This window comes from Colias croceus, chromosome 15, assembly GCF_905220415.1.
Source record: "Colias croceus chromosome 15, ilColCroc2.1".
NCBI classification, from domain to species: domain Eukaryota; kingdom Metazoa; phylum Arthropoda; class Insecta; order Lepidoptera; family Pieridae; genus Colias; species Colias croceus.
In genome coordinates, this window is record NC_059551.1 from 3,726,431 (window position 1) to 3,741,395 (window position 14,965).

The window sequence follows — 14,965 nt, forward strand, 5'->3', positions numbered from 1 at the left end:
TGGCGGCAGACATCGACGATTATTTGCTGGGCCAACGTTGTCCATTGTGTAGAGGGCCCTTTACTTGTTTATAACAACTATTGTATTCTATTGTATTTGACGTCAACATATGGACAAACAGTTTATGTTCTAACAAGAAAGTTGATCGTTACGCTCGCGATTACGGTGTGTAAAGTATAATTTGCGCTTTTTTGGAGCAATTTGGAAGTTCGGTTGTTTTATTTGGTTTATGAATGTATCCAAATTCATGTATAAATAATGCTTTCTCAACGTTTGAACCGAGTTAATAATTTAGACTTTTTTTTTAAACAAAGCAAAGTACCTATAATGTAGATTGAAGAGCATAATTTGCTAGAATAATGATATACAATATTAATGTACAAATTTTACATGATTTACGATATAAATATGTATAAATACTTAAATCTGCTATTCAACAAGCGCTCCTAATACTGCTCTATGTTCTGGAGTATCTTGTAACCCTTATAATACACTACGGTCACTGTCCGTTTTTGGTACAAGAATATTATATAATCCTCTTCCAGCCAAAGATAGGCTAGGGTTGTGGATTCGGCCATAATGATCAAAGAAACAGAGCGTGTGAGATTCAAAAGGATCTTTTGTAGCAGGCACTTAATCGCAAGGTCCATTCAGACCTCGCATAGTAAGTTTAATTTAATATGTACTAAGATTTTCTCTGCTACGGTCCTAAATCCTAATACGTTGCTATTACTCAAATCTTCGCTTATAATAAGTCTTAGTAGAGACTAACATAAAAATTCTTACTGTAGAGACGGTAAGAATTTTTATCGGAACAAAATGTTTTAGAGCTGTTTTTAACCGACTTCAAAAAAAAAGGAGGAGGTTATCAATTCGGCCGGTATGTTTTATTTATGTATGTACACCGATTACTCCGAGGTTTCTGAACCGATTTACGTGATTCTTTTTTTGTTCGATGCGGGATGGTGTCGAATTGGTCCCATAAAAATTTTATTCGGATAGGCCCAGTAGTTTTTATTTTATGAGCATTTTTGTCTGTATTTGTAAATGTTGCAAGTGCAAGTTTGAAGTCGGTTGTTTTTAGCGCAGTTATCACTTGTCATTAAATTACGGAGGAAATTTTCATCGCACCTAGATATCTTTAAAAACAACCAACTAACAATGATAGAAAAGTAAATTGATATTTTCGGAGTTTAGATAGCCTACCTTCTCAACATACCTACGAAAAAATCTAAGATACTATAAACTTACAGTAGATAATTTTTACTCGAAAAAATCGTGAATGAATTTTTGAAGTTAGTAACTCAATATGATTAAATTTTAAAATAAAACAAAGTTAATTCCGTAAAGCGCAGTTCATTAAGCTTATTTTTGTTTTTTGAAACAAAAAATGGTAGATATTGGATTACTGTAATGTTAATAGCAGTTAATTCGATATCGGAGCAGTGGGAGCATAAATTTAGGGCCGACCGCAATTTATCAAGCCCTTGAGATTTACTATGTGCGACAATATTTATAATTTACTTTTGGTAATCACCCCAAATACGAGGCTTGTTTATTAAAGTACATATTTATTTGCGCAAAATTCTCTTTGAATAAGATTTTCGTTATTACGTTAACATGTAAATTTCAGGACCTACGGGTATCTAAATAAATATTAAATAGAGTACCTAGAGATTCAATAATATTCATTTTTAATGAAGTTACTAAAAGTGTATAAAATAAGGATTTCTGTGGTTGTGTTAAAAGTAAATTAGAGACCTAACTGATTTAGATTACAATTAAATCTAGCGAGGGTAGACTGTTGCGTAACACAGATAAGTCTTGCTTAGTTCAACTCTAGGCTGTAATCTCATTGTGATAAACGAAGCTGTTGTAGGTATACGAATTGCATACACAATATTATATTTTTTGGTAAAAGACTAAACGATCAAAAAATAGATAGTCTGAAAAGTGCTATGAACTCATTTCTAATACCAGAAATATGCGTATTTTAGAATCTATTACTTAACTATAAAAACCAACTAGCATTTTGTAATATAATAAAAAAGAGTGAATAAACACATCGATAAACATCACCGAAAACTCGAATCAAAATTAACATTGACAACGAAGAACGTGCACCGTGAGAACAAAACAACAGGTGCACCGAAATATAAATATATGTATAAATATATGCTTACCAAAAGCTGAGCGTTGCCGTGCCTGTCGTCCACCCAAGCGACGACCAAATCCGCTCCTCTCATATTCCTCGCTGAATTAAAACCTAAGCCCACGTAACCACGTGTTTTCGCTTCCAATCTAAACGTTATACTCGAATCTGTGGTCACCCATCGTAATAAAACATCCCCGTTTTCGTCCAATCGCTCCGAATGCGACCATATCAAACTCGATTCGTACGATCTTGAATCAAACGATTCCCTCCGATGCCGCGTTCTATATTCGTTCACTATTCGACTCGTTTTTTCATTCTTATTTTCCGTCTGTAGTAAGCCCAACGCTTGCGAGTTCTGTGTGGGATTCCTTGGTAATTCGTTCGGTTGGACGTTTTGCTTGTATTTCGGCAGTTTCGCATCACATAAAAGTGAAACGCTTAAAATAAAAAGAGCTTGTATGTTCATTTTGTTATTGTTTCTTATCCGAACATCACTTTCAGAGTACCTGCAAAAGAAAACAAACATTAGCGATTTCAGAACACGATTGTTGATAGTAGATATTTATTGTTATTTTATATCATAATAAATTCTTAACAATACCTAGCGAAAGCGAAATAAAAATAACATGTAAAATTCCTTGGTTATGAAATATTTACGACAAGAATTTCACGAAAGTTGAGAACTTTTAAGACGTTGTAAACGCAATATTTATACGAAAAAATACGCAAATACAACGGATGAGCCTCGTAAAAAGTTATTTGCTTTATTCGGGGAATAAATTCAGCGAATCACCAGTAATTGTTATCTTGTTGACAAAAAGTTGCAATTATCAAAATTTAAGGCTTTCGGAGACAATTTATCGGATAAAGCTCGAAGAATTCCGGATTTATAATATTTTTTATGTGGTTTCGAGATGTCGTACAAGGAACGAGGGGTGAACAAAAAACGGATCGTAAAAATGTTGCACGGACCATCAAACTGGTACTGTTTCCTGTTTAGCGCATCCCAACAAGAAACTTAAAGACCTTCGCCTGTATAATATTATAATAATGTTATATAATCTCCACCTTTTTGTTCAACGCTATTTGTAGAACAATTTGAGGTTACGTAATCTGAGAAGGATGATATTAGTAATTAGAATTAAAATTTGCTCTAATTATGACAAATGCGTGTAGCATAATTTTGTATTTTTCAGATGGCAATTTAATTAGGTACCTATCTATCTAAAATATAGAATGTATAAATAGTGTCTGAATGAAGTAAATAGTTTAATGTTCTAAATTTTTTTTTCTGTATTTTGACGATTCAAAAGCGCTTCTAAACGAAGTCTACTTCATCGCTGTTTGAGTTTAAATTTATGCGAAAAATAAAAAATAAACATATTTTCGTTTAAAGACGAGGCTCTATCGCTATAATTTTACAAATGAGAATGATAATCAAGTAACAAAAAACCGTAAAAGGTTATTCTTTTAATGTAAATTAAATCAAGAAAAAGACTAAACTCATTACTAATTGGCAAAAAGCAGCCCGCTAAAACCTTAACCGTGACCGGCTGTCAAGGTAAAAAACAATAATTTAAAATGCAAAGTTTTTAATAATTTATTCCTAATCGTAACAGTTATGTTTGTTCGCAGCGGATGTGAGATTATTGCAATTTTATGATAACATTCAGAAAAACTATAATAGATTTGCAATATTGAAGATAATTTTAATGTAATAATAACATAAGGAAAATAAGTGTGATATTTAATTTTAATTTAATATCGCAAAAATATATGAAACTAAGAATATAATTTTTGTATAATATTCTGTTTAACAAATTGCTTTTTTGTTATTGTCCGCTTATAAATGCAAATTTGTTGTTTTAACGTTATCAATTTGCATTTAAAACATTCAAAACACACATCTACACAATTTCTTAATGAAAATTAAATATTTCGTCGCACGATATTAATGTGCGATAATTAATTATCAAGACAGCCTCACGATTCACAAAAGAGCAAAACCACGCAATACGTTGGAATTCTACAAATTACTTTAATGCTAAACAAAATTGCCGCTAATGTGACTAATATATTAAAGATATCTCTGTAACTATATTAAAGATATTATACAAATGTATATAAATATACCTTAAAATGTTGTAATGAAGTGTTAAATTAAAATGCATTTTACAAGCCCACGTATTTTATTAAACAGCTATACACGACTTAAGTCGACGAAGAGTATTTTTCATATTCTTAAAAGTAAAATGTTCCTAATGTGACATATTGTCCAATATATACGTAATGAATATGAGCTTAATTAAATACATATTTTATATAAACAACCCGTTGTTTGAATAAAAGTGTATAGACTATCAAAATCTAATTGACTAAATTAACAGACAAACAAAACGGTATAGTTAGTTAAAGTAATAAATTCATAAAGGCAACAATTCTGGTTGTCCCTATTAAATATTCAAGGCACAAAAGATATGAGAATAAGCGAATTTGATACATAACCTTCAAACCATCTGCGTACGAACACCTTTTGAGATTTACAAGCGTATCACGGAAACATTCATTTCAATATTTATTTATGGCTAATTTAATATCAATAAGTATATACCGTTTAATAGCGAAACATTTTGAATATATTTTTCATGTTTTCTTAACATTATTTGAAGAAAAATAGCATAATAATGATGAGATTTTGGATATATGTAGCTACATACGGAATGAGAGTATAGAATGAAAAATCGAGATCATATAACAATGAGCACATCATATAACAATATGATGTGCTCAGGGAAACACTTGGGAAACATGAAAATGTGAAACGATATTATTAATTATATACAACCACTAAACTTGTATATATTAAGTGATATAAAATTTAACAATCGCTTATTAAAAACATTGTTTCTCAGTTCTATTAAAGTTCCGTTAATTTTACACACGACTCGCAAAGTCGGAGTGCAAAACGATGCAACTGTCACAAACTAAACGAGCTTTTTTAACTTAAATTATAATAGAGTAAATATAGTTTTATCAAAATACCACACACAGTAAGAATTTTAATTAATATGTGCTAAATTAGTTATGTAATAATTTATAAACTACAAACATGTGTTCATATGTGTATTTCTTATTATGGGTACTCATTTATGTTACGATTATCTAGAGACGAAATTCTTAATAAAAGTTCCAGAAAATATTAAGTTCTCATGAGACATCCAAAAACATCTTACTTTAGTACGCACTTAATTAATCGTTAACTTTATGGCAGGATAAGTAAAGAAGCATGCGGGTCATATATTAAACGCCGCTCTTTAACACGATATGAAAGGAGCAGGTGCCTTTTCGACCTTCACTTTAAACTAATGTATGTTTCAAATGCCATGATTGATTGTGTCAATCTGCAATTAGCAAATAGAGCCGAGACGTTCATACTGTAAGCTAATGTACTACGAAGTATTAGATTATAATTCTTCACGCTCGTAGTTGTCACTCTGCTGTGGTTAATAACCTCAACCAAGGGAATGCAGCTAACAATTTTCGTCACAAATACGTTGACTTCGAGTTTTTCTGACCGACAAAAAGTAACTAACGGCTCGATTCCCAATAGAATATCGCTAACCACTTTTTGTCTGATTACTTTTTATCACATTTTCTGGGACAAAAACGATTGCAATGGAACAAGATAACAGGTGATTATCCACTTATTGGACGGAAGTCGAAACCGCCGTACGCCTGTGCCCAAAAGAATATTTTTAATAAAAAAATCATAAAAGTAAGTGAAGCGTCACAAATTACTCTCGCGTTTCCCTGAGAGCACCTAGACGTGCATCCGTTCTGGATTATTATAGCTTATTGAGTTTTTATAATCAATATCGGATGCTGGTTACGTCTTTTTATATAGCAGGAAGGCAAACGAGCAGAGTTAATGTTAAGCGATGAACATCCCAAGAGCATCCGCAATTGATAACGCTAATCGATCTCGTTTATGACAAATCCAATAATTTACTCTTTTGTGACGAAGAAATACTTGTTCGCATCTATTCAAAGTTAAGTGAGGCAGCTCAGTTGAAAATTTTCAAACGGAATTAAATTCATAGATTTATTATCCTGCAATACCTATCTAACTAAAGCAACTAATCATTTTATTAAATACAATATCAAATGAATATCAACTAATAATAAGACATTTCATATAGTCTATTTTAATATATCGAAATATTCGGTTCCGTGCGATTCAGCCAGGTTATTAATATTGCATACAGTATAGAGCACGTATAACAAACTTGGAATTTCAATTACTAATTCATATCGATATATAATATCGATATTTCATATCGTTATCACACCACTAACGGTTTCAATGTGTCGATATCATTAACGCTTGATAGAACTTTACTAATCAGCGTGGATAATCTGTTTTGAATTTAACAGAAATTATTACTAATTAGTAATTACAATACTTTAGGTACACGTATTTATTCAGGTGGGAAAATTCATGTTTACTTTAGTGTTTAGCAATTTCTGATTTATATTGGGATATATTTAAATAACTATGAAACAGATTGGACAATCAATAGGTACTAGATACTATTTTTGATAGAATTTTATACATAGGTACGACATGAATTTTATACTTATAGACAACTAATCGGTTCGGTAGTATTTGCGTGAAAGAGTAACAAACACACACACATCCGCACAAACTTTCGCATTTATAATATTATTAGTAGGATAGCACTTAACCCCCGAAATCTCTGCTTCGAATAAGATTAGTTCTTATTATAATAATAAATAACAGTAAAGCAGTTTACATAAATATCTAGATACCAGATAAATGGAAGATTTTATTAAATATCTGTCTCAAAGCACTGTATTCGAATGGATAAATTTGATTTCGTACAATATATACGAACTCCGCGATGCTGAACTTTTGTAAGTCATTGTTATATGCAAATTGTGTGCATGCAGCTTGAATTTACAAAATAAACACGATTTCATATACGATACGAGTATAAAATATGGTTGTATGGGTGGTATGGACGAAAACGTTTGCGAGAAAGTAATTTACTAGATGTAGAGAGGTCAACGTCTTGACAAGTTGACATAGAATATAGAGAAAAACTATGAAGAATACTCGACGTTATAAAATTGGATAAATGTAAGCTATAGATACGTTTGCAAAGATAGGTTTCATTACCTAATGACAAAGTTCATGAATAGGGATCTAACTTTATATGTATAGGTACTAATATATTAATTTATTTGATAACAAATTACCTATAATCTATAAATTTATAAAGAATAAAAAAAAAATCGATCACGAGGCGGGACTCGAACCCGCATCCTTTCACGCCAATCCGGGGCGGACGCTTGACGCCTAGATACACAGCCATTATTTGTTTTTAGGTTCATCACACAATTTATTTTATAAGTTCAAAGAATCCTTACATATCCCAACAGGCTCAATCATATTAAGCAATACCAAGATAACATATTAACGATTTCATTTCCACGATATCGAATTATATTCGCAATTTCAGCATGTTAAGACCATAAATCAAATAAGTTCGTATCCATTACTGCGTGTATACGGAAATGAACTTGTATGTAACATTCAAACGACGCAATGTACATGTAACATTACTTTATTTTCAGAGTGGTATGAATTGGTACACAAACTGAACACACGTTACGTCTTGGAGTAATTTAAGCTAATGGTTTTCATTTGCATCAGGATATGTCGCTCTAAAAAGGTAAACGTGTTAATAAGTTAAGTCGAACGAACCTATTTTTAAACATAGACGTTTGAAGCAGTTAAATAAATATTTGTCATAATATTTTAGGCAGCATTTGAATAAGATTGGCAAAGAAAATTATATGTGAAATCGAACGAAGCATTATAATTGTAATAAGTTATAACTACTAATGTATTACTATAAAATTTACCAACATTAAAAAATAACAAAAATTCAGTTAACATACGCTCAATGACAAGTTTAAAATTTATAATTATTAATTATTTTGTTTAATAATATCTCTATAATCCAACCATGTTTATCTTATTTGCTTTATTTACAAATAAAGCAATTTCTGTATAACATGCAGGCACTTATATATCTTTAAAGAGATATAGATATTATAGTAGGTACATTAATTAAGATGCTCCCATTTCCGATATACCCGACTACCATTACAATACATTACCGTAATAGATGCATTAAATAACACACGATTGGGCAAATACAATTAAACTATACATTCTGTACATATTAGCGATGTTAATTTATACTGGGGCAAAACAAAATAAGCTATCCAGTTCCATACTAATATAATATATACGATTCTGTTACACTTTTAATTTGATGTAATTTGGGATAAATTTAAGACCAAGAGTGTACGCGCATTTTTTTTAAATCAGACAGTGTTATATTATATGTAACATTATTTTAATTATTGATAGATAATATAATAACTAGTAAAGTGGTTAATTGTAAATGGTTAATTAAAATGTGTATTTCATATTTTGAAGTATGGAATTCAAGCGTAAAAGCCACAATGTATATAAATTATTATCAAACCACATACATTGTTGATTGTAATCACTTTTGAGCTAATACAAGACAAAAACAATAGGTATACCTATATTATTATAAACGAAAACATTAAAATTCATGTTTATTTATTACGAACAAGTATATTATGTACATAGGAAAAACTTCGTCTCATTAAGTTATATTAACATACTTAAGTGATACTTAGCCATTGCTTTAACAGGATATGAATTTTTGAGCGGATGCTACTTCACAAATATGGGAAGTCACAGTTTTCTCATAAAAATCTGATTAAAAAGCAAATGTCATTGTCATTTCACAAGATTATCATCCAAATTTAATTTTTTTTTTGTGAAATTACTTTTTCTTTGGGTTGATAATTAATCGTCATAATATTATACGGTACCTACCTACCTAATTTAATACAAGATTTGTACAAAAAAAAATTACATTATGCGTCACATTATTTTTAGATACTTTAATGGGAAATTAAAAAAAAAATAGCATGGTTCTAATTACCTACATTTACACGTAAAAATAATAAATACTGAACTACAATTTATTATCATAAAATCCTTTTCGCCCTAGAACTAGCCTCATAACAGAGTTACGAAGATATCCCTTTCATAGAGGGAACAAACAAATAACTGTTATCGAAGATCGAATAACTCAAACAGAAACTGATCCAACAAACACAGAGGAACAGCGGCGCTTTGTTTTCATAGAGAATATCGAAAGGATCGTAATTGTAATAATATCGTGTTCAGAGCGTTAAAATAAAACGATAAAAATATATACCCAAACTAGCTGCGTCCCGCGCTTTTACCCGCATTGCTCCGCTCCTGTTGGTCTTAGCGTGATGATATAAGTCTATAGCCTTCCTCGATAAATGGGCTATCTAACACCGAAAGAATGTTTTAAATCGGACCAGTAGTTGCTGAGATTAGCGCGTTCAAACAAACAAACAAACTCTTCAGTAGGTAACTCGTCAACTTGTATTAGTATAGATATGCCCACACTTTGAACGATGCAATGGTGTAGGTAAGTGTTACTGTAAGAGGTGAAATTACAAAAGTATTAGCCAATGTTTAATGGATGCCTTTTGAGGAACTTGAATGCGTAATATTGACTTTAGATTGCTAAAATAGCAGTCTGTTTATAATTGTAGTAAGTTCTATATTCACCTAGATATCATTATTGAATGAAGTACTCTGGGTACTTCATTGAAATAATATCCTTAGAAATATGAATTTCATTAAAAATTATATTTTCATCAAACATGGAAAATAACGAATCATAAAGGAAAGGGAAGACATTACAAATAATGTAAGTATTTCTTTTAAATTTCATCGTCCTCGTGTTATCTATAGGTACATATTCTTCAGACTACGAACTTACGACAAAGACTCCATAAAATTCGGTAAAACAAAACATGTTAACGATTAGCACTTACCAGCGAATTGTCCAAACGTTCTCACGAGAGCTTTAATTACTGCTGCCGATTTAATAACTGTTAGAATGATTGTTAATTCGTAACGGTTACACTGAACATCACGAATAACGTTTAGTCAAATGAAGTGTGAGTTTTTGATGCTGAGGTGCGTCGATAATGAGTAATCGCGACTATTTTTTATCATAGTGTGCTGTGTAAAGCGGGAAAGACAGCAAATCCTTAGTCATTTAAAAGAAGTTTGATTCAATGCAAAATTGGGATGCTAAAAAAGGTCAAAGGAATAATGAATCTTCGTTGTCTGTCAACTACGCAAAATAAACTGTGTGCTTAAAATTTTACCTCCATTAAAATACGTAAAAAAACTTAGAATCAAAAAACGAGGCTTTAAACATTTAAAATTAAAGGAAATGTCGTTAAAAAAAACAATTGCGATGCGTAAATCGCCATTTGTTTTAAAACGACTTCGCTTCAACTAAACAGAAAGCACTTAAACAATTTTCACAGTGAACGCTGTAAGCTCGAATTCAAACGTCAGTTACATACAAACATATTAAATGAGCTACCCCTTTTGTTCTGCTGGAAATTACATATGTTGTTACTCGGCTTAGGAGTAAGGAGTATTTTGATAGCACTGTATATGAACTGTTTTTGCTAGTGTTCCTGTAGTTAAAAGCTCTTGCGTTTACGGTTTATCTAGTATTTGCATGTTTAGTATTTGCGTTCTATTGTGTACCTACATTATTATAACAATTATGATAATAGATACTATAGCAGTGTAGTTGTAAGGACTTTAAAATGCATACCTAATATCTCCAAATTGTTTCGAAGTCAAAATAATTAAAATATTTTGCAATATTCTGTTTCGCTTCCAATTATTATCTAATCCGATTGGTTGAACTCAATAACTGCAGATGGGAAGTCCAATTTTCAAACACCAAACGACTATTTTAATAAACGAGAATGAAGTTAATTTTCTAAAAGGATTCCGTGCAGAATATTATTACAAGAGTTCGATTCCCTATGATTGCAGGTGCAATACAAGGTCCTACGAGGAAAATAGCATATTGTTAGGTACCTAATAATGGTCTTTATTTAATTTTAAATATAACATTGTAATTTTAATAGCAGAATGTTGCAGAATTCATATGATTTTAAAAGAACAAACCATTCACTTGCTTCGTTTAAATTCTCTTTATCGAGTGGTATATTAATATATTTCGTTATAATTGTAATTAAAATTTTCCTTAAATTGGCAAATTATTCCCTATCTTATCAGTCTAATTCACAGAATGGTCGTTTTATAAGCGGATATGACCATTAATTAGAAGTCTTCAATTAATGCATCCCAATTCACCTATGACGAGAATTATTAATTACAAAATGGCTTTTAGTAGGAAAATCGATATTGTGCAGATAACTAGGTACCTATGTACCTAGGTATTTGGTATTTAGGACTAGTGAGCTAAGTATTTTGATGAAGTATGAAATATTTTGATGTTATTTATATTGTTATATTTATCAAGGTATTTGATACAAGTTTTAGGGTTAATAGGATCTCTGTATGGATTTGCGATTAGTAATTTGACTTTATAAATTTCGGAAAATGTTAATATAGACAGACTACGTGTATAAATGCTTTAATTTTTTGTAAAACCGCAGAAAGGTTTCAACAATAACTTTATAAAAATCTAAGAACTTTCAGTCAAGCTTTATACCTAATTGAAGTAAGTATACATACCTACAGCTGAAATAAGTAGATAATAGGTACAATGAATTAGTAACGGTTTTGTACTTTGAAACTTAAAATCATATTCTTCAAGTCAATGAAGCCATAGAAGCTAAGTATAAGAAGCTTACACGTTTCCTGTGTTTTAAAAGTAATATATTCAAGATTACCTGCATATTAAAGTATCGACTTTCAAAGCTCCTATTATTGAATATTGTTTCAAACTATCCTGGTTAACATCTACTAATGCAATGTTGCAAATTTTCGTACTCATAAATAAGTAGTGTGCTCGCGGTTTTAAATCAAGTATTTCTATAGCTCATGTGTTATTCTGTTAAACTATATTCCTGTAAAGTTTCATCCAAATCCGTCCAGTACTTTACGTGACAGAGTAAAAAACAAAAATATTGTAAATTTTCTTGTTTATAATATTAATAGGATTTAGTACACGTGCCCTTAAAACGTCATTCTAAAACATTCTTACATCTGTTAGGGCTGGTTTTTCAATCCTTGGTTAAAATTTATCCGTCCAATAAAGACTAAAGTATTACACGAACATTTTAAAATGTCACCTGTACCTAAACTGTCAAATACGGACAATTAGAATACATTTTTGAAATGGTAGTTTAATACGTTATTCGATGAATAAGTTTTAACCAACGAATGAAAAATCGGGCCTTAGTCTTTTAAAGACCTCTTTGTTGGAATTACGCGCTGAAAATTTTTCACAAGGTCCGACTGCGACCCAAATGTGTCCTCTTGAAGCGTTACTTCGTGCTTTTGTGGTGTTTTAGTTACGTTTAATTAAAAACAAAGGGTTCTACAATGTGAATAAAAACAGTAGATAATAAAACATCGTATCAGATTTCTTTTCTATTATTTGGACTGGTACGTTTACAATTTGATGGTTTACTTTCGTTTATTATTACGCTTTGTTTTGTAAAAATGCGATGAATAATCGAAAGACGTAAATCAAGTTGCAATGCTGAATGCAATTTATCCCACGTGATTATCAATAATTTTTATTTAAACCAAAAAGTGAACCAATTAACGACGTTGAATTGCCAAAAACGCTTTTTTATAACATATACAACGGGATATTTTACTCCTACATTAGTAAAAACTGCGGATAACATCAAAGGCAACGTTAAAAATGTTAAACGTGGAACTGTAAAAAGTTTAATCGATCGTAAGCCGACAATCACATAATGCATTTCCTGGAATTGTCTATTGTCATTTCTATTGTTTTCTTTATTTCTCACGATAATCACAATTAATGTAATTACATCTCATCAGAATGTGTGAGGTTGTCTTTGATAGATGCGAACATGAAGAATTATTTAGTACTATCACATTTAGATTTTGATCAAATGTTTTAAAGGTCTTTGCCGCTTTATAATATTACGATATATACGTAAACGTATGGCCTATATGAACAAATATATGGTAATAACTAATATAGGTACGTAAATATTCTGTGATTGTACAGCTTGTATAACTATAGATTGATGATCTATTATTTTGTATTTTTCTATTTTTAAAGCTTAATTTCTTTTTTTTTAAATTAAATGTCTAAAACTAGAATTCAATAATGACGCATACAAACAAGACAGAAATAGCTATAATGTTGAATCTGCACAACGTGGACGCAGGTGACGGCTTCGATTAGTTTCTCTTGAAATTTAATGCCTCAATAACAAAATTCTCGGATTTCTGCATGGGAATTTTGTAGGCGAAATGCTGTAATTCAAAGCGTTAGGAAAGTATTAATGCTTCGGTAAATGCACAAGGTTATTGGAGGTAATGATAATTTATTAGTTACATGTTGAGTAAATAATGCAGTGTGGGCGGTATGCAAAATGTCTAATTTTCAATACGAAATCTAAGAGCCAATATTGAATTATTGTAAAGTTTGTAATGAAAATGTTCTTATGATTATAATAAACGCGACAGAAAAAAACAGAAAATATACCAAATATATACAGCCAGAGTGTAACATACAACACACATAATTATGTCTTATATTCTTTTGTTGCTATACATTTCAAAATCACTTGACCGCACCTAGAAACTTCGAAATTCATTTTCCAATTAGTACTATTTCACAACGTATCGTATAAGTATTATCTAATTGAACCGTATTTATTTACTAATCAACCCAATTCTCAAGATAATTATAAGGTATAATGTTTATAGCTGCTATTAACTTCTGCAAAACTGGTTTTAAATATCCCTATATTGGTATTAAAGCACGTGCTTGAAGATCGTTGAACTAAGGACACCTGAACTGGTGGCATTCCAGCATCCTTTTGTATGGTAGCATCTGCTAGGAAGACTATAAGTAGTTGTACTTATAAGGTCAGGTCATAATGTGAGCTGTACGGTATGGTATAGCTTAGCGAGATGTCCTTTGAAAATTAGAGCTTTGAATAACATTCGTGGACTTGAAAGTACTAGAAATTTATGACTATTTTCACAATAACAACGTACTATCTGTGAGCGCATCTGACGTAAGTTTATTTCGTTCTTTTTATTAGTTCCAATATGACTGCAAAAAGTAAATTAAAGATCGAATTAAGTAATTAAGAATCACAATGTCAGCTCGCAATGTAGGTAACCTGCGCCTTAAGTATTTAAAGGTACAAAATTTATAGTTAATAATAAAATGCCAAGACAATTATGGGTTTTATCTTACAGCTGGAATTCCGGAATTGCACTCACGCGACATATAGGTACGCGTAAGGAGAATTTAATTTACGGTTAATTAAAGAGTTTTGTAAAGCACAGAAAAATACCATTAAAGTTTGGAATGGTTTTTAAAATTCTTAGTGAATAGTACTTAAACACCTTACGCATTCAAATAACGCAATTACAAGTGATCACTATCGCAGACAACATGACAATGCAAATTAACATTTCGGAAAATTCTTAGAAATCAATGAAGTCATCGATCAATAGAACCAGAAGCGACATACACCGAAATGGTATAAATTCAGAAGCACGCGTCGAGATCAACGGCCGTGTACCTCGTGACATTCCAGGCCACTTCTTGCGAATCGTTTTTAGATCCACGAAAT

At 31.1% G+C, this 14,965-nt stretch overlaps 1 protein-coding gene across 1 annotated transcript in view; it reads right to left on the reverse strand.

The window, feature by feature from the left end:
• LOC123697810 (MOXD1 homolog 1-like) overlaps positions 1–14,965 on the reverse strand; it is a 64,732-nt gene that overhangs the window by 26,055 nt on the left and 23,712 nt on the right. Inside the window, exon 2 of the mRNA XM_045644361.1 lies at positions 2,184–2,661. Coding sequence (XP_045500317.1) covers positions 2,184–2,621 — 438 coding nt within the window. The 5' untranslated portion in view covers positions 2,622–2,661. The remainder of the gene's footprint in view (positions 1–2,183; positions 2,662–14,965) is intronic.